General features: G+C 40.9%; 1 protein-coding gene across 5 annotated transcripts in view; it reads left to right on the top strand.

Annotated features, from left to right (window-relative positions):
• The window catches only part of tnrc18 (trinucleotide repeat containing 18), an 84,803-nt gene extending 64,148 nt beyond the window's left edge, over window positions 1-20,655 (top strand). For all 5 annotated transcript variants that reach the window (XM_015360238.2, XM_015360242.2, XM_015360241.2 and 2 more), the window contains exons 23-30: window positions 5,668-5,743; window positions 6,583-6,691; window positions 9,598-9,714; window positions 11,093-11,251; window positions 11,922-13,216; window positions 13,473-13,709; window positions 13,977-14,051; window positions 14,481-20,655. In XM_015360238.2, the coding sequence (XP_015215724.2) occupies window positions 5,668-5,743; window positions 6,583-6,691; window positions 9,598-9,714; window positions 11,093-11,251; window positions 11,922-13,216; window positions 13,473-13,709; window positions 13,977-14,051; window positions 14,481-14,687 (2,275 nt within the window). In that variant the 3' untranslated portion in view covers window positions 14,688-20,655. The remainder of the gene's footprint in view (window positions 1-5,667; window positions 5,744-6,582; window positions 6,692-9,597; window positions 9,715-11,092; window positions 11,252-11,921; window positions 13,217-13,472; window positions 13,710-13,976; window positions 14,052-14,480) is intronic.
• Window positions 20,656-21,499: the final 844 nt, after the last annotated feature.

Below are 21,499 nucleotides of genomic sequence, written 5' to 3'. Positions count from 1 at the left end.
CCGTTAATTCTGGGTAGTAGTAAACTAATTTCAGTTTCTCTTCCCATTTCATGAACTTCCGTTTGTATCTCATTTTAAGAATAGAAAGTTGTTTTAGTGTATAGGAGTTACCTTCACATCAGAAATAATAATAATAATAACAACAACTATTATTATTATTATTATTATTATTGCTTACACTTATATAGCGCTTTTCTGGACACTCCACTCAAAGCGATTTACAGGTAATGGGGACTCCCCTCCACCACCACCAGTGTGCAGCATCCACCTGGATGATGCGATGGCAGCCATAGTGCGCCAGAACCACACATCAGCTGTCAGTGGGAGGAGAGCAGAGTAATGAGGCCAGTTCATAGATGAGGGATTATTAGGAGGCCATGATTGGTAAGGTCCAATGGGAAATTTGGCCAGGTTACACCCTTACTCTTTTCGAGAAACACCCTGGGATTTTTAATGACCACAGAGAGTCAGGACCTCGGTTTTACGTTTCATCTGAAGGACGGGTGAGTTACATTGATATCTGTAAAGTTTGAAGTTCAGTATTTCGAGAACTAGCACAGAAGTGACGAAGTTAGCATGCGTTGTCCTTATCCTAGCAGGATGGATCCCGTATGGAGATTTATATTCGTTGTGGATTAGTCTCTCATTGAGAAGCACCTCGCGCAACTGCTTCCAAATCATACCATCTGGAAATCCCAATTTGTTTCCCACATATATAGTTTGCAAAACAAACAGCTTGCTTTTAACTCCCGTGAGTGTTGCACCTCCAATCGATGCATTAAAACAAAATCAATATTTAATGTATAATATTTCATATAATAAACTTATAGCCACTGTTGATAACAGAGTATAATTTCATTATTAATAGTGACATGCATAGTCCTTGCTTAATTAAATGAGAATCTTGGTAATTTTCTGGTGCTTTAGCTCTGCATGTAGTGGCCTGGTTCAGACTGTAGCTTCAGTAATGATTCTCAAAGGAAAACTCCCCATTCCTATTGAAGTTTCTTTCAGTATTCCATGCACAGCGGCACAGTTTTGCTCAGATTACTGAGCATCTTACTGCAGATGGGAATTTTTGCAAACCCTTTTCTGGAATGGAAATGTTTTGACGATTTTGGTGCTTTTTTCTCCATGATGTGCATGAAGGTCGTGATGACCTACTTTTCCATGGAATGGAGAATTTGAATGCATTATTAATAATCACAGTTACTAGCATTTGTGCTGACCTGCTGTGTTGTTATTTTATCTAATGTCTTTGTTACTGCTGCTTTAAATTCTGAAGATGAATCAGTCTTGAGAGTTTTTTTTTTGCCTGAAGCTACGTTTAACTTTTTGCTTCAATGATCGTTACGGCTCACATCTAAAACAAGGATTCCTGGCTAGCTCAGTGCTGCTGCTTCTGGGTGTGATTGGAATATTACTTAACCCTGCCCATCCTGTTAATCATTGTACTTCATTTGTTTATGTCACAGATCAATATTCTGGATAACAGATTCTTGTGATAGACCTGCCACATGCATTCATCATGTCAGTAAGGTATTTAGACTCTGGAATTGTGCCTATTTTAGAAAACGTGCTTTAAGACAAAGACCACCTGAATATACATTGCTTATAGAAATTATACTATCTATACTGTCTTAAACATACTTCACATTTTGCTGTACTTTGCGCCATTATTTCCCCTTGTATCCTGACAAGGGTCCCTGTCGTGAATAACATCCCCATGACACGATGGTGCTACCATTATACATTGCAGTGGGCATGGTGTTCTTTGGATGATGTTGTGTGCTGGGTTTGTGCTAAACGTAATTCATTGTATTTAAGCCAAATAGTTCCATTTTAGTTTTGTCAGGCCACAGTAGATTTTGTCATATGTTTACAGTTTTACTGTTAATGCTTGGTAAGTGTTTTTCATCAGTAATGGCTTCCTTATTGCCTTAAATTTGTGGAGTGCTTGGGATATTGTCATATGCACTTTGACCAGTCTAGGCCACAAAAGCCTGTAGCTCTTCCAAAGTTGCCATATTCCTCTTGGTAGCCATTCTGATCAGTGTCCTGCTTGCTCGGTTATCCAGTTTGGAGGGGTGGTCTGATCTAGGCAGGGTCTTTGTGGTGTTTAACACCTTCCATTTCTAAACAATCATCTTGTTCATGTTCCAAGGGATATCAAGGCCTTTGAAATTGTGTATACCCATTCCCTAATCTGTGCTTTTCCACAACTTTTTTCTGTTTTTTTTTCCTTGGTGCTCACAGCTTGAGTCTTTGCTTTGAAGTGCACTACCCAGAAAAGAGAAATTACCAGAACGGTTGAATTTATCCTTAAATCATGTGATTCAGTACAGTCTAACACTGGAGGAGGCCAATTAACGTGGTGTGTGGTTTTGAAGTCAATTTGTTACACCTGAGCTAATTCAGGATTGCTATTACAAGGAGGGCACTTATCCAACCATGCTATTTCAGTTTTATTATTAATTTTCTAAATTTGTAAACAGAAATGAAAAAAACATTTTTAATTCCAGGTGGTATAAACTTTCTGTCCACACTTAATTGGCTTACAAAGATCTGCTGTGTGTCATGGCCCAGTCACTTTCTAAACTGAAGGGAGACATAGGTCACTAATCACTAACTAAATGAGTCTGATGGTCTAAAGCAAGACCCTAGTAAGCATAGATCAGAAGCACACAACCAGCAGACTGTGTTTGTGTATCTGAGCTCACAGAGTGAAATGGCCCAGGATGATGGACCACTCTAGAATTCTCAAGAGCTGTTAGATCCCCAGTGTCAGGAAAGCAGTATTCTGGATTTACCAGTTTAAAAAGTTGAGACGTTTCTCCTAAGGTGCAGGTTTGGATCTGGGATGTGTCCACATAAGCAACAGTGGATCCATGGCATGGATCTAGTCAACTAGTGCTGTTGAATAGAAAAGTCAAAAGAGACTAATTGTGCATTTTGAAGCCCTTAGGCTGATGACACTCCCATCGGTACTATGATTTTCAAGTTCCCTGTGTCAGGAGCATTAGTCTCTTAGTGCAGCCAGTCTGACTTTTATTCAAAAGCGTTCCTAAAACGGTGGCTTGGATCCAGGATTCAACCGCATGCAGCCCTCAACTAGAGTGAGATGCATGGCACAGATTTAATGGGCATAGAATTTCTCTTTATGGGACCACCCACAGATGGATGGCCTGGCTGCATTGTGGATTAAATGGGGATAATGTCCTCCTCAACCTTGCGATTGACTTACATTGAGCTAATTTGCACAACAGTCTTAAATTTAAGCACTTGAGGGAAAAGCTAAGGGAGATTTTAATTTAAGGTGTTTTCGATAACGTGCTGCAGGACTGACATACATGAAAGTGAACAAACATAAAGAATGTTGACTGTTTTATCACTGGATAGAGAAGTTTCAGAAGGTTTGGTAATTGTGTCTGACAAGCCATTGAAAAAATAATTGGGATTATGAGGCTCAGTACCAAACTGATGGGCTGCTAGTCATTCAAATCCTAACTCACACACAGACAGATGCTGGGTAAGCAAGGCCTCAATCTTCTTGATATGGTTCATTTTTCCTTTGGGAAAAGTGATCCAAGTTAAAACCCTTCTGACAAAATGAGCTCCTGGAAACCTGTAGGCCCAGCGTTCCCTTGGTGACGGTACAAGACGACTGTTTCATCGGACGTCCAATCCATTTCATTTTCATGGGAAACGAGGGGTTGTGAAGAACTGTAGCCAGACAGAAAACAAATACTCTTGTAAAATGAAGATGTTTGTGTATCTATCATTATATTTATAATATAAATATTAGCATTAATAATTTTAATGATTATAGAAGAGGTAAAAATAAAACAGGAGACTGCAATCCAGTATAACAGTGTTGGTTTTCAAACACATTGAAAACAAGCAGGAGCTTAAAGATGCATATCATCCAATTTGGAATATGCGCTAGCTCTTATTCGATTTTTTTTCTAATGGTTGTCATGTAAAAAGTGGGGTTTCTGAATGTGGAATACATGCCTGGCAGTGGGTTCTGCTAATGAAAAACCACAAGATGTGCTGTTGATCTGATCTGCACTGCGGAGTAACAGAGCTCCCTGTTGAGTTGCATCAGTGCCTTAAAAGAACATGATAGTGGCAAGCCGTTCATCTCCCAGAGCTGTAAGATCTTAAATTACCCAAACCCCTAAGACATAACTGATACTCAGTTCCTAACAATTCCTCCAGCTTTCAGAACTGCAATCCAAAGAGCCAACAGTCATGGGCCATGTGGACTGATGCCTGTGGTGTATAAGCTTAAGGAAGCCACTATCAACATAAAACTCTAAATCAAAGTAATGGAGCTGTCACTGACTGACAGATGTCTCCTTAGACTGGTGTTTGACATCTACAAATCAGAGAAGCTCCCTAGCCATGTCCTTCTGATGTACCTTGTTCATGTGACAATTAGGAAACCTGCCATAAATAAGACTTTATGATGAAGTTCTTCATCCCTTTTGCTTCCAGCAAGGTTTTTTCTTTGTCTCCCAGAAAATCTTGCGATATAATGCAAATTGACAACTGATTGGCTTCAGACGAGGAAGAGTTGTGCTTTCAGAGCCCAGTCAATATTCCCCCAGCTTTGCTCACGAGACAGATGTATTCCTTGGCCTGATTTCCTGTAAAAGCAAATCTTTGTTTTGGATGTAATTCTCCTCACAGCATTGTCAGTGGAAGCAAATATATTTTTTAAAAGGAAAGTCTAAAATGTTTAAAATGTCTTTAAAACAAAATCTCGTCTTACCGTACAAGAAATCTGATGTTTCTGGGGGGAAAAATGAATCGGGTGAAAACAGTATTATCAGTGAGTGATAGCAAAACATAACAGGTCCCTGAGGGAAGAGTTAGGCAAGGATAATTCAGCCTGTAAATTTATGTTCTAAGTTTTGAAATAAAACGAAAAATAACCTCACCTGCAAAATGATGACAACTCTCACATTTTTCCCTGTGATTTATGTGTATTTATAAGTATTTCTGATGACTCTTCAGTATTTTCATTTGTTAAAAAAAAAGTAGTGTCAGGGGTTTTTGAGAGAAAACAGTTGTCTTAAGTTTCTTTTTTTAATTCTCCTACCCAATCCGTAATCTTCTGAAGCTGGTTAACAAAGAAATAACCATCAGTCTTGGGGATGAACTTATCAGGCAACTCAGTGTTTCAGTAAATCTCCGAGTCTCCCCCTAATACCCAGTAAGATCTTGCCCTCTCGGGAAACGGCTGTACGTGAACAAGTTGCCAGCACAAGTGAAGTGCTCTGGGGTATTCTGCCTTAACGTTTCAGCTCAAAGGAGTGTTTGTTCCTTTATAGAGCTCTGGCTTAGCATTAAACCTGTGCTGGAACCTTCTAGCTCTGCCCTTGTTTAAAATTTAACTCTTCCTATCCCTAATTTAAAACAGAACGGAGGGGGAATGAATGGCTTTTCTGGTACAGTGGTTGGAAGTGTAGCACTCTGTTCTCAGTCCTGTATGAAGGACCATCATAACCAAAAACATCTTGGCCTTTGCGTGAGCTGTGATTTTTCGTTTGTTCACCTCATAACTCATTAATGTCTGGTTTTTCATATCCCAGCCAGGCACGTTGGTGTTGTCGGTGCGGTGCGCCGTCTGAAATGAATCTGGGATTTGTGTTTTTTCAGTTACAGGGTCGTAGTAGAGGGGGAGCGAGGAAACAGGCCTCACATCTACTGCCTGGAGCAACTGCTGCAAGAAGCAGTAAGTAACCCCCTTTTCTGAGCACATAGGCGGGAGAGGTGGATTTGTCCATTTCAGAACCCTGCTTAGCTACTTTCCATCACGGGGTGGGGGGGGGTGATTTATAGTATGGGTGTGATCTAAACAAAAAGATTCCTAACAGTCTATGGAATTAAAAAAAAACATTAAATTTCAACTCGGTAACCTACATTTCTTAGACAATTTACCTCATCAATGTCACTGGCCTTTTTTGTTGGGCACCCAATATTGTGTTTGTGACAAAGATTAGTAACATGGAGATTTATGGGTAACCTGCCATCCTAAAACTGAACAGCTGTTCATTGAAATGCCAGTATAGTAAATATATAGTCTATTTAATTATATTAGTATTATGAAAAGAAATTCTAGTTTGCTGCTTTTGTACATACATCACATGGGAATTTAAAATGTCCCTGCCAAATTGAGGTACAAAAGGTGCTTATTTAATACAGACATTATTGGATAGTGAAACCAAGATGTTGAGATGTTCTTTCAGTCATCTATGATTTTTGTTTATTTATGTTACCCTTCTCTGTTTAGCCATATTTATGAGGAAATGCCCTGTCTCAGAGCTTGTTGATCGGATCAGAGCATTATTAAACTTCAAAGTGAGTCATCCCTAATAACACGTAAAGGACAAGTCGCAGCCTCGCTGGGGTCTGATTCCGTATTCTGTGCTGTAAGCCTTTGAATAATTCTGTGGGCTTCATCAAAATCTCAAGTTCATTTATGCGGGAGCTGCAGCCTATTAAGTTTACAAAAGCTGTGCGCCTGTGACCCTTTGCTAATTTAAAATAATGCATTCCGACAACCTTCCCCAGATTATTGATGTGAAGCCTCCTTCTGTGAGATACCTTCCTGAAGGGACCAGAATTGCTGCTTACTGGAGCCAGCAGTACCGCTGCCTGTACCCAGGAACAGTCGTCAGAGGTAATGGCAAGTTTCTGAACGTTAAAAAAAAAAAGCATGCTCTTATTTTTATAATTATTCGTCCGTTTTCAGTATGTGTCTTCCAGTGCCCTTTACAGGTCTTTATGGGATGTATACAAGTGTTGAGAGTATATGTAGATATATTTTTAATGTGGGCTTACACTTGAGGTGAGTACAAGGGTTTTATTCTGATCTTTGTCTTTAATATATTCTGTGTTTTCTTATTGGGAAGTTATCCTCTTCATAAAATACTTCTTGGAAATGGTTGCTTGACGGACATTCCATATTTTTAAGTGTTTTTTCTTGCCAAAGATTTCCATCCCCCCCCCACCCCCCACCCCCCCAACCGAGCTGGACTCCCGAAACTTTCACCCTTTTTTCAAAAAAGAAAAGGTATGCTAACAACCTCATTAAACACCCAGCCAGCCAGAGGCACAGTGACATGGGGTTAAGGACTGTGTGGTGTGCACAGTGTGGGCCTGGCTCTGCAGAGACTGTTCGGATTCTTTTACCTGGGGTGGAAGGGTTTTGGAAAATGGTCAAAAAACCTTTTTAGAGCTCAGGTGGTGGATGGGCCTGAGAGAAAAATAAAACTTGTGTAGTGCCTCCCTTCATACAGCGGCCTCTGTATTTCACATTCGTACTCGGCAAAATGTTCTTTTCATGCTTCTGGGAGAGAGAAACTGGAATCGCGGCCCACAAAGAGAATCCATTCATCATAGTCAGGCCGAGATGGGAATACCGAGCTGTTACTGCGGTTCTGATTGAACATGTATTGCATGGGATAAGGGGGGATGCTGGAAGACAAAAACGACTTTTTAAATCAGCTTTGCCTAATTTTCCCCATGGGGGGATCTTTAGATGGTGAAAGAGCTTTTGTAGAGGTTCATCCATGTACCAAGTTTCAATACATCTCAATTCAAGCTGTATACTCATAAAGCTCAGAGGGACTGCAGATTGGATGGTGATTAATTTATTTTGCATCTGCTACCTGAAGTTCCTGACTGAAGTTCCAGTCCTTCAGTGGAGCCCAGCAGTTTTAGGGCAGGACTCAGGAACCCTGCTCCTCGAGAGTCACAATACCGCACCATTATGGGGAACCAAAATCAGCAATTTTTGAAGGTTTGTGAGAGATCAATTGAAATGAATCGTTAGCTCTCTAGGACCAGAGTTTTTTTTTTTATTTGATCAGTAATCTCCCAATTGTGAAGGTATTCCCAATCTTCAGAAAGTGCTGATTTAGGATGATTTGTTTTAGGGTTTTCCCACAGCCAAGGGAATTTTTGCTGTTTTGGGTGGAACTAAATTCAGGCTATAGGGACTGGATGTAGGTAATGGGTTTAATATCCTTTGCTGTGGCAGCCAGGTTTTATTAATGTTTGTAATGTAATTAAAAAAATGTAGTTTAAGCAGGTTGTGCACACCACATAATTATTTAAAATATAATATCTGGGATTATGTACACTACGTAGAACTCTGCGTAGATCTCTGTCCTGTTCAAAAGAATATTGTAGGGACAGTCATACAATAACTGGCAAAAATAAATGAGTGACTATATACTGAAATACCGTACATCTGTCCCTTTCTATATGAACACTCGATTCTTCTGACTTTTGCAAGCATCTTAAAACCAGTTTTTTGCAGACAACAAAGCCGTTTTTGCTACAACGAATGCGCTTCCCTGGTGATCTAGCTAATCATCCTCCTTATTTTTAACATCCAGTCTGCTAAACGTGTTGCCAGTGCTTGAGGTGTTACAGGGAAAAAAAGGGAAGTATTCCCCTGGTTGGAACACATGAAATGATGGAGAGGTTTGAAAAAGGCGAGTGGTTGATCAGATTTCAAGGCAATGCAAATCGTAGCTGCGCTGGGTATATGTTCAGCAGCTCTCTTTTTTTTTTTACATATTCGGTCTCGTCAACTACTGCACTAGTTAAATGAACTCATTATCATAAACATGCAATAGTATTCTAAATTTGACAGTTCGGTACTCTTAAGATGACACTGAGTAATATCAGGCAATCTCAAGAATGAGTTGTAAGCTCCTACATGCAAAGTAATAGTAATTTTTGTTGTATGAAATTTCACATATAGTTTTTGAGATGGATTCGATGAATTGCTTTCATGAAGTGAGGAAAAGTTATCAGTATATATGTATCAACTGGTAAACTGCAGGCCCAAAATGCCAGTTTTACAGGTTTTGGGATTAATGATGAGAATCTCCTGTAAGCTCTGCTTGAGGGACTGTGATGATAAATGAGAAGCAGTTTGCCTTGTTTTGTATTTAGCAGAGCTTTAAGCTGGGAAACCAAATCTGCAAAACATTAAAGAGGCGTTGCGTGACCAAAAATGCAGAACACTTTGCTAGATACTAGTTGTATAGAAACAGAAAAAAATCATTACTGCAATTATTGCTTTTTCTCTTTGGCAATAGATACCTGTTCAAATCAAGTATCTCAGCTATTCTATTATTTCTAAAAAACAGCATGAATTTATCTGCTTCTTGTGAACCAGTAACATAAATATGTGGCCCTTGCTTACTGTACCATTGCCCAGCAATCTCCTTTTGAGATCATAAACATCAGAGTTTGGAGGAAGGTCTGTGACATCATCAAACGGGGATGCTGTAGTTGGATAGAGGTTGAGAACCACAGGGAGCCTACAGTGACATCACCAAGGGTGCCTGCTTCATACAGTATGTGGGCTTTCCATGACTCTGACCGCAGCTTCTACATGTGCCAAGAAAGTGCCAATGGGTCGCATGCTTTACACTCCTGGTCTAGAGAGTGTGATTGAGTATTTAGTGACTCTAGGAGTTTAAACCTTATAAAGCCTAAAGAAATGCTACAGACTGGGCTGTATATTTGCCACCTCCTAAAGGCTTTTCCCCTTTCCTGTGGTGTTAGGAAGCCCAGATGTGGACGAGGACGATGATTTGATAACGGTGGAGTTTGATGATGGAGACACTGGGAGGATACCCCTCTCTCACATCCGCCTGCTGCCTCCAGACTACAAGATCCAGTGTAGGTGTTCCGTCAGTTGGTTGAAGACAAATGTTATAACCCAATTCTGGTAATCAATGCGCAGTTTCTAAGAAACAGGATTTATTCCTGGTGCTTATTCTGTTTTACTTGGCTTTTGATTTGTCATGATGAATGCTGAAAATGTAATTTGTTTTCCAAAACTGGTACTAAAGTGATGTTGGTTGCTGTGGCTTTGCTTGTTAGGTCTGTAGGGTGAATGCTCTGACAAAAGTTAAAACGGTTGGAGAGAAGCTCTCTGCTGATAGTCTTCACAGAAAATACTTAGAAGATACGTAGAATATTAATTTATTCATTTGGCTCACTTGTGCCTTAAAGTATAAGGATACAGAGGCACCTAAAGAAGTATGCAAATTTCGAATCAACAAGGTAAACAAATGCAGGCTGTTCTCGATTTACCTGCTTTTAATATGAACATTAAAACAAACATGCATCAGGACTATTCTCATTTTAACATTCTTGGGTGCAGCTAGAGACTCTCAACTTGGAGGTGTATTCACCAAGATGAATGGGCAGTTTTTGCCTTTGTATTCTTTCAGACACTGTTCATCTCCCATTCTCTCACAATTTACTAAGTACATGTATTATGTTGTTGTTGTCTTAGTCTGTAACCTATGGTTATAATGTCTAAAATCTAAAAATCAATCAAACCCTAAAACTATGAGCTACTGTGTGAAAGAAATCTTAAGGAAATTCAAAGCAAAGAATTTGAAGCCAGGGTTTAAAATAATCAGCCTTAAAAATTTTAAAATCAAACTATTAAATAAAGAGCTCAACAGTTAATAATCAATTAAAAACCTATGTAAAGAAAGAATGATTTGTAGTGTTACTTTAATTTAAATTGTCCAGGAACACATCTGCCATGTAAATCTAGAATTGTCTGTACTTTCTGTTCTGTACTCGGACTTATAAGATCCCTCACTTTAACTGGGTGTAAAGTAAAGCACATACATTTTTCAAACGAGTGGGGGCCATTTGGGCTTATTCGATTTTTGCCATCTAATAGATCTGAGAATCTCATCCCACTGTGTTGTGAAAGAAGTGACAAAGTGGGCTCCAGTGGTACGGTTCAGCAGCTTGTTCCTAACTCCAACACCCCTTTGTGTAAAGAAGTACGTCTTGCTTCCAGTTCTAAATGCGGTTTCCTTGTTTTCCATTTGTGTCCTCTGTTGTGTGTTTCGATGTTGATAAAAAGTAGTGTGGAGCTGCTGCTTCAGTGCGCTGTGGTTAGCCATTTCCTGTGTGGAGGTACTACTTTATGTGGATAAGACGACAGCTGTTTAAGTGCAGACCTGGCTAAGCTCTGGAGTGTACTGTTAAAATATCCTTCTAAGAGTCTGAACTGGCTGTTGTGAAACAGGTGCAGAGCCCTCTCCTGCCCTCCTGTTACCCAGTACTAAAAGGCGCAACAGGAAGTCCAGCAAGGATGTCGGGGAAAACAAAGAGCCCAACCCTCCACCGTCAGGGGAGGCTGCACCAAAGAGTCGAGGCCGCGGGAGGAGGCCCAAGCCCAAACCTGGTAATTGTCTTTCCGAACAGAAGAAGCAAAACGACTAAAATCAGCCACACTTTATGAATACCATCAACACTGCTGATGTGCTCAGCTTTTTTTCGTTTTGCTTCACGTAAATTTACAAGGGACTAGTAAATAACTGTTTAAAATAACTGTAGTTTAAACTCAAATCCAAGAAGAGTTAAGAGCCGATGCCAGACTTAATAAAAAAATACATAATGAATGGTATCTTTTTTCAGCTGGAAACTCGGCTACACTGTCTAATCTCTCATCTTTGTAAAAACATTGGAGTTCGGGGACTCTGTTGTATAATGAATTTTTTATTCATGAAAACAAAAGGAAACAGTGTCCGACTTTGAAATGTTTTATTTGGCAGAAAAAAAGTTAAAGACGGTACAGTGAGAACTCTGGAGTGAGAAAAAACAGGGATTGTTCTTTTGAGCTCACTAATTCATTAGTGTCTTTCTAATAGCCCAGTTATTATAATACATATAATGAGACATGCAAAGTAATTAATATTTTTGAGAAAAGCCACAATTAAGACTACGAAAAGCTTTTGTTCTCTGCGTTGTGAGATATTTATTGGGGAAAATGAAATATCTCTTATCTAAAAATCAGTTAATAGGCACGAAATATTAAAACCTTCATGTTGGTTTTTCTTCCCTTGTTGCTGAAGAGCCCGAGGCAGTTCCAAGTGATCTTGAACAGGGAGAAGTGTCTGCTTCCATAGGCACCCCAGAGAGGTCCTTCTCCTCCGGGAGACCCGGGCCCAGACCAGGGAGGAAATGCCAGCAGAGCAACAGCGCCAGCCCCTCAGCTCCTCTCTTGAACGAGACCCAGAAGAAAACCGCAAAGGTGAAGGCTCCATCCAAAGTCAACAGTCAGCTGCAGACATCGTACACATCCCCTGCCTATGGAAAAGTCCTTTCGGTGGATACCTACAGTGACCTGTCGGGTTCCTTGGGTTCGTTCATATCCAGCGAAAACAGCAGCTCAGGGAAAATCAAGCCCAAGAAAGGTCGGAAAACTGATGAGCATCAGGACGTGGGGGTGGCCACCAAGGGCCAACGAAAGCAGCCCGAGTCGGAAATTCTGATCAAGCTTGATCACGAGGGGGTGATGTCCCCGAAAACCAAGAAGACAAAAGCCCTGATGATGATGGAAGATCAGGGCCTCAAGGGCAAGAAGGACAATAAAACAGTGATGGGCATGGTCTACTCACCAGTCCTGCCAGCTGACACCAAACAGAAGTCTCCCAAGCCCAAGGCTGGGGAGAAGCAAAGTCCAAAGCCCAGCACAGTCTCCACCTACAGCATTGGGAAGCTGGGGAGCAGCGGGGATGGGCTGGTCAAAGTGAAAGAACCAGAAGTGAATGAAGAAGAGGAAACGGACAGCAGCAGCAGTACCACCACCACCACCTCCACCAGCAGCAGCAGCAGCAGTAGCAGCAGCAGCAGCAGCTCGGAGTCTGAAGGGGAGGAGGATGAACAACGCCAGGAGGCGGGAGCACAAGAAGACACAAGCTCCTCCAGCTCCAGGGCATCCAGTCCCGCATCCTCCAACTCCTCCAGTTCCTCCACCAGCAGCTCGTCATCTTCATCCTCCTCTTCCAGCTCTAGCTCGTCCTCTTCCTCATCCACCACGGATGAAGACTCCTCTTGCAGCTCAGATGAGGAGACTTCAGCCTCGCCCCAGTCGGTCTCTACCACCCAGCAGGCCCACCCTCAAGCGGATGACAAACTCTCTGGCCAGATCCCGGCTCCCTCCCAGTCCCGTGCCAGGAGCCAGAAGCAGCAGCAGCAGAAACAGCAGCAGGGCAAGAACCGCCCAAAGAAACGAGAGGGTATCCACCTGCCCACCACCAAGGAACTGGCCAAGCGTCAGAGACTGCCTTCGGTGGAAAACAGGCCCAAAATTGCTGCCTTCCTGCCTGCCCGACAGCTGTGGAAGTGGTTCGGCAAACCCACACAGGTAGGCTTCTTAACGACAGACAGGTTTTTATTATTGCTTTGCCTCCAGGTAGTATAAAACAATAAAAAAACTTTCTCTCAAATGTGCTTATTAAATTCCCTCCTAAGGCATTGATTCCTGTCCATTGCCAGAACGGTGTTTTCCTCGTTTATTGGGATTAACAGCTCACAACGAGGACAATAGCCTCTTGTCATTTCCCGTCTTCTTATAAAAAAAAAAGATCTGCTGGTGACGTTTGATGCTTTCTGCTTTGCAGAGACGAGGAATGAAGGGGAAGGCTAAGAAATTGTTCTACAAGGCGATCATGCGGGGCAAGGAGATGATCCGCATCGGGGACTGCGCCGTGTTTCTGTCTGCGGGCCGACCCAATCTGCCCTACATCGGACGGATCCAGAGCATGTGGGAGTCCTGGGGGAACAACATGGTCGTCCGAGTGAAGTGGTTTTACCACCCAGAGGAGACCAACCCAGGGAAGAAACTCCACGATGGGAAGGTCAGTTCGGTTTCTAAATTTAGCTCGAAAGTTTCCAGCAGATAGAAATTCTCAATTGGAATGTATGTGGAAAAATCGAAAGGATATAAAAAATGTATTGGATAAAGAAACACAAAAAGTTAATTTAATCTTTAATAAATATGCTCTTTTTTTCACTGCTGGGCTTGTGCTTATGACTTCTCATTAGCAGTTGTGAATAAATCTATGAATTTTATCTCCTCGGTTTAAATGGAGACCTCTATAATCCTATTTCCGTCTCGTTGCCAGAACTGGGATCAGAAATCTGGTAGGGGTCTCCCAGCAGCCCTCCAGGCATCAAATCAGAGAAAGGACTTCATGGAGGTGAGAATCGTTGTAGTCCTATACAATGGCAGCTCTACATATCATAACTTATTAAGATCTGGGAAGTTTTCTTGCTTAATTCGAGTTGTCAAGCAGGGTCAAGGACTTCTTGGAATCATTAGCAAAGGATAAAGTTTTCTGCAGCTTCTTTAATTATGTAAAACCAAAGCGAAAACTTGTTAATTTCAAAGCTCGGCATGTGCCAGATATTTATTTTTCACATGTTTTAGTCAAACACATTCCCTTTAGCTGTGAAAGCAGAGTTGACTAAGTGTCAGCGATGCATTTCACAGCAAACAAATCTGTTCTCCTCTCCGGTCCATGGATCGGTAAGATTGGCTGTCCAGTCATGAATCAGTGGCATTGGTGCATAACTGTGTGCAGGAAAATTAAAAGTTCAAACTGTCTTTTCTTCTCTCCCCTGTTCAGCGTGCTCTGTACCAGTCCTCCCACATTGATGAGAACGATGTGCAAACCGTCTCTCACAAGTGTCTGGTGGTCAGCCTAGAGCAATACGAACAGATGATTAAAACCAAGAAGTACCAGGACAGTGAGGATCTTTACTATTTGGCAGGGACCTATGAGCCCACAACTGGCATGATCTTCAACACCGATGGCGTTCCGGTTATATGCTGAACTGTCTTCTGTCAGTCTTAGGGCCCCTTGGCCCCCAGCATGTCCAACATCTAAAAGATGTATGCATGGTTTCAGGAGAGAAAAATACATTGGCATCTCCTTTGGTGAGAAGAGCTTTGAAGACAAGCAGTGTTAACCTATTTGAGAACTTCAGTGACCTTCAAGGCTTACCGTTTTAACGAGCTGATTTGTCAAACACAACCGGCGGACAGCATTGCAACCATGAATGCATGCATTCTTCAACAGGAAAGTGAGTCATGGCCGTTGGCTCTGGTGGGAATGATCTGACGCCTCAAGAAGAGCTTGCCGTCAGTGCAAAATAACACAATCAACTCAAGATGTAGAATTGGTGTGACTCTGAATAAAAATCAAGCCTATGGCAGCTCAAAGCATATCTATTTTGAAGTAAGAGCCCACAGAGGCACGATGACATTAAAATATGGAAGCTCTCCTTCTGAGAGGCCTGTTGCCTGACTTTTCAAAGAATAATGACAGAACACAAAAGAAAGTTTTTAACCAGATCCCAGAGCTGCAAACCTGACCTTTGGGAAAAGAGAGTTTTGCGCTTACATGACATGTGCGTACAAAAGCTGGGAAGGCAGAACAGAATCAAGGTCATACATTCGCTGTCTGCAGAGCTCTAACTGTGGCGTGAGGGCAAAAGGGAGGCATCGCTGGAGAAAGTGTCGAAAACCGTCTGTGAGGCAAAGTGATCTCTGTTCAGCCGACTGCTTGCTTTTATTTCATCGAATATGCCCACACCCGCTGCACACACCACTACCAGCAAAAGTTCAATTAAAGATGACACCGTTCATAAGGGAAACGGTGCAACTCAGAGGCCATAAGGTTTGCTTGTAATAATCCTCAGGCGTTCCTAGTACCATGCTTCTAAAGCAACTAATTAAGGATGACAATACACATTAAGACAGAGAAAACAAGCCCACCAGGAAAGATGACATCATCATCCTGCAACCCTCTAAAAAAAATCTATCATGGTGCTTTAAGTCAGAATGGTTTCTGTAGAGTAGTGACAGATTTGGCCTTGTCATATCTAGCACTTGTCTTTCTGCCACTGGAATATACCATCACCATTGCCTGTCAAAACACTAATTTGAGATTTTGGGGCAGCGGAGGAGAAGCTCTTCAAGCACTATAAAAGGAGTGAAACCAGGACGTTTTCCACAAGCTCCAGTGCAGACAATTGGTCGACAAGCTGGACTGTTCTTTATTTTATTTGGTTTGCTTCTTCCCAGCAAAGTAAGAGCTTTTCGATATTCACATGGACATGGCTGAAGGAACCACATCTAATGGCAAAAACAGTGGTATTTCATTTTTTTTTAAATGCTACAGAGAGCAAAAAAAAAAACACCCTTTGCATGACTCAAGTTGAACTGGAGTTTTAAGGGATCCCAATATTTTGTGTACATTACATATACATATAAATATATATATCTGAAATGATTCTTTTACGTTCATGTACTATATCTTTAAGTAAAATTCATTTTTTTTAAAAAAAAGAAAAAAGCTTTATAAAACTGTGAAATAAAATGTTTAAAAAGTCAGGAAACTTAAGGTCAAGGTTCTATTGTTTATTCTTGTTGCCGGATCTTACTTAAGCAGCAAGTCGATGTGCATGATTCATAGTTTTAAAGATTTAGAATACGGGGGGGCGGGTGTTAAAATCCTAACAGCATTTTAGTTGCTATGGTGGATGATGAGGAAATGCTGTTAACCGAGAGCACTTATCCACTGCCCATTGCCTTGTGTAGAAGAGAATGATTTAGACAATCGAGCAGGAGAAATGTTATGCTGTTCCATTACCTGTATCCACGAGATACGGGGCTCTGTGTGATGGGATTCAATCTGTTTGTGCTTTTCTACCGGTCTTTCACCACTGTGCCATGTATGGTTCATTCCACAGCAGTATAGAAGTGACAAGAGGGTTTTGTAAACGCAACTTGTGTTTTTCCACTGAAAGGTTTCACAGTGGCACCCAGCCATTTCTTTTTCTTTTTGTGTTATTGCGGAAGCACTTTTCATGAATAACTTGAGAGTAAAAAGAGCCAATGAGTGGTGGAAACACAAGTCAATGGAATGGAACAGTTATAAAATGGGGATGAATTCCCACTTATTTGCTGATTTTTTTTTGTTAATTGCGCATTATATATAGCACTTAAAAAAGGTATGTCTCAAATTTACCACAGTATTCCAAGCAAAGATGACTGTAAGACCAGTTTCTTCATTCACACCAGTTGATCCTTGTTAACTGTATTTTAAGCAAAGGCTTCGCTGTTGTTCTCTGAAAGTCTTGTCATTTCGTATTACTGTGGGAACCAGTTTCTGTAATTGCTGCTCTACCCAGGACGATCAAATCTACTTGACTCTTAAGCCTAACCCACTACACATTTGTCCTTAAGTGACTGAACAGTCTTCTTGGCTTTATGTATGTCCAACCTTCAATCACCCAGCAATGTGTTGATTGTGACTTGTTGCAGTTGCTCTCAAATACAGGTTTCTGTTCTTTTGGTTCTAAAGCAATTTTAATGTATAGAAAGGCTGTAAATACAAAAGGAGATTTCAAAAGGTGAAGGACCGCCATGCAGCACAATGGAGAAATCATTATAACTGCAGTCGCACTAATCAGGCATTAAGGCCAGAAAGGCAGTTCTTAGCACTGGACGTTGTGATTGAAATGACAAGGCAAGTCAGGGCATGCATGTCCTTTATCAGTTTCAGTAAATGTCATTTGCATCAAGTTAAACAATGTCACCACATCAGATTTTTAGAAGTGTTTTCTAAAATGTGTGCTCATCTGTCACGTTTGTTCTAAAAATATTTTCCAGCTCGCTTAATACCGAATTCAACTTTGCCTCGCTATATTATTTGAACTCCAGCTTTCTGGTAAAGAGTCATTAACGTACATAGTGTTGAATCTCAAGGTTGTTCACTGCTTCAAATGTTTACCTCTGAAGACAAGCCTTTCCTTGCACTTGTTTGTGGTTATCTTGTGAAGTTCAGATTGCCAGTGTCCTTAAATTTGATGCCATGTGTATTCCCAGTAAAATGCATGTTAATTGAAGCAATTAATCTTAATTAAGGAAATAGACAGTCCAGGATTGTAAGACCCAGTTGTATTTTCAGCTCCATGAAATTGTAGGGGTGCTCCCCAGTTTGGACATTTAGTCATCACTAACATGTATCCACAAGCTCATTCCCCTAGGTCTTTGTCTTTTCTGGCTGGTAATCAGATGTAGAAACACTAATGGAGACATTCTCGCATGTGAACATTTCTTCTGTTTTACCAAGCCCTTGTCTTAGCAGCACGGACAGTGAACTGTACCTGAAAAACTTAATTAGGGTTTGACCCTTAACTAGGGTTCTGCTTCACCTACAGATCTTTCTTTTAAAAAAGATCATAATCTCAGTGAGAATTCCCTGGTTAAATCAAGGTAAGATAATGGGGTTAATAATAAAATGTCTTTATTTACCCATATTCAGTTTAAATCACATTATGTATTCTGCTGTAATGCGCCCTGAGTTATTCTTCTTTGTGGCTATGTAAAAGTATTGTGCTTCCCAACTGTTTATGCAGAAATACCCCTTGAAACGTCCAGGAAAGGCATGAGGGAAGCAGATTAGTGTCGTACCAAACCCAACCATGAAAACGGTGAAGTGTTGCACAACAAGGTGTGGAATGCTGATATTTCCGGCCGTTTCTCACGACCAGGCTTTCCGGAAACACTTTTATTGGACTGAAACCGTTAGTTACACTGGCAAATGACAATGCAGAAATGAGGAGGACCATTCGGAAATCACAACGGTTATTTAATGAAAGCAAAATAAAACGGCATGCCAAAATGGCCCCCAAAAAATGACTGCTTCTCCTCTGGCATCATGCACAGAAGCTAACAGTTATAGCCACTCTTTGTTGCCGACTCCCGAGTCTTTAAAATGGACCCAAAGAAACTTGTAAAGGTGCCAAATTGTCGATTTATGGTATGAAATATGGATTTGGATTCTTGATGTGACTAAAAGCCTTACAGGACCTAAACGGTAACTTTTCATCTACCACTGAAAAGTTTTCATGCTTGTATCTGATTCATTCTTCACTTTTATGGTTTGGGTTTTAAGCTGCAGATCTGAAAAACATAGTCTAATGTTCACTACAAAAGCATAGCTGCAGACTATACAAGAAAAATGCTTTGCTAAAACAGAACTACAGGTAGATTGGATGTGAAATAGCCTTTGATAGTTTTCACTGGAAAAGCTAAGATGTCAAACAAGAACCTAATGCAATAGTTGCAATAGGCTGATAGTTCATTACTTAAAATTATTTGATCATACATTTGTGCAGCACAGCAAAGTGGGTTATGAATTGCTCACTATTTTATTTTATTTACCCCACCCCCCAAGCTACAAAAGAGGTGGTCGTTGTCTAAACTGGTAAGCGTTGTTTGAAAACGTTGAGTTAAAAGTCGTCCACCAAGCACTTAGATCAGTCCCAAAACCTTTCTTTCCTTTTTCCAGTAGGTCATTTTCAGTTGTCTGGAAATGCAGGCTACAGTTGCTCTGTGGTACGGCTTATCGGTTTCCTGTTTTACGCTGTAAGTCACACTGTCACTTCCTCTGGCCTGGCAGGGCAACAGGTCAGACAGTGCAAATACATTTCAACTGTCACACTCGGTATCACCCAAATTAAACCTCTGGGCAGAACCGGAGAATTTGAGGCCCCTTCATGAGCTGCTGCCTGTATTGGGTGGATACACAGCAAGAGACAGCTGGAAAAATGCTCTTGATTTTCAAAGAACTGAAGGAAACAAAGACAATCATATAGTGGATTTGTCTGCCAGTAGCCTTGTTCTGCTGGTTACGCCAGTTTCGCTTGGCCAAAATACATTTTTGAATGTGTTTTGTTGTTTTCCCCAAATGGAAGGCTACACTATCCTCCCGTACGTGGGGAAAGAGAGGGGTCCGCTATAACCTAAGATTAGAAACTTCACGTTGAAGAATTTGATGTCCCATTACCAAACCCAGAGTGTGGGTACGGTCCCATCCTGACACAGTGCTGATTCAACACATTTGGCCGTTGTGCTGCTTGCCAGTGTTGGGTGTGCGCATGGAAACGCATTGCTGATATGAAGCAATGAACCAGGGATGTGCTCGATGGATATTTCCAGGGTTAGTGTGAACAGCTGGTGGGCCTCAGACTCTCCGCACGTAACTGCTCCCTTCACAAGGTGCGAGTGCAGTTACTGCCCTTGGGAGAGTCTGAACTGTGACGTAATGTAAAGCACGGAATCTGTGTTTAATACATATGTATGTCTGTGTGTATGTTCATTCTCAAGTCTATTGTATTAAGATATTGGATTTTTGTTCTTTTTGTACGCTGTTTCCTCTTTATGTTTGTACCGATCCCCTCCCCCCACCCAAACAGAACAATCTTTCTCCATTTTTGATGTGCAATACTGCTGATTGGGTCCTCAGAGGTAGCTGCTAGTGGGCAGACAACTGCTTGTAAGATGAAAAGAGTTAAAAAAAAAAGGAAGAATTTTCTAAAGGGTTCAGACGGGAGGCTGGTCCTCCTTAGTCTTTGCTCTGTTGTTCCTTCAGCATCCGAAAGGTCCTGTATGAAAAAGTGTTACAAAATACTAAACAATTAAAAAAAAGAGCTTATTTTGGAAATTTAAAAGTCGAGATTTTGTAAATGATTCTATTTGAGGGGAATATCTGCTATGAATATCTTACTTTGTATAAACATTTAATCATGTAAAAATAATGAACACAAAAAAGACCAGGAGAAAAAGCCCACAACAAGAAACATTAAAGTGGGGTTATGTGGCTCATGTATAAAACTCACATGTGGAACTTTTTTATTGATACTACAGAGTTTTACAAAGTGTTCCTTTTAAAGCATTTTAGTAACTCGAGATTTTATAGTTTATTCATCAATAAACTGAGATAAAATGAACTGTTTGTGGAGTGTGTTTTTTCCCTTCTTGTCTTGAGAAGGCTTTGCCCCCATGGTGAATGTAAAATTTGATGTCTCTTTTGGCCTCAGAAGGTACAGCTGTGATGTAGTAATGCTTTTCAAAAAAAAACTAAAAAAGAACTGTATGACAGGGTGTGTAGTATGAAAAAGAAAAAAAAAAAGGGCGTTCATCCAATCAAAACGAGAGTAGAACTAAATTATACAGTAAAAGCTCAAGTGAAAAGATAAGCCTTTAAGTGAGTTTTACGAATGTCGACAGTCGCAGTCTCTCGGATGGATTTGGGCCGTGAGTTCCACTGAGGTGGTGCTGCACAACGAGAAAGCTTTATCTTCATTGTTAGGAGCCTTGCCTTCAACTGAGCAAGAAAGACCTGAATAGGCAGATCTCGGATTAAATGTTGGGCTGTACTTGTGCAATAAACCCTTAAGAAAATGTGGAGCTAGACCTTGCAGTGCTTTATATGTGAGCTTACATGTAACATTCTAAAATCCTGGGTGAGCAGACAAGCACTCCTTTTCTTTCCCCCCACACACATTGTTGCAGGAAAACACGGCAGATTCGTCTCGACTGTCTCAAGCTTGCTAGCAGGAAGGCTTTGTAAAGTCCAGATGCGGTTTACTTGTATTATTCACCGACACCCTATTGAAAGCCTTTCTCACAAAATTGTCTTTAACAGAAGCAAGGATACACAGTATGACTTTCTAGTATGATAGAGTGAAGCAATTTTCTTTTGCAGTGACAAAACAAGCCTTCACAAAAGTGCTTTGAAATCTGGAGTCTCATGTGGTGACTTCTTTTTATGAAGTTCAATTATGTTTGACA

This window comes from Lepisosteus oculatus, chromosome 19 (genome assembly GCF_040954835.1).
Source record: "Lepisosteus oculatus isolate fLepOcu1 chromosome 19, fLepOcu1.hap2, whole genome shotgun sequence".
Lineage (NCBI taxonomy): Eukaryota > Metazoa > Chordata > Actinopteri > Semionotiformes > Lepisosteidae > Lepisosteus > Lepisosteus oculatus.
The sequence above is the reverse complement of the archived record's forward strand: the minus strand, read 5'-3'. Positions and strand labels throughout refer to the sequence as shown.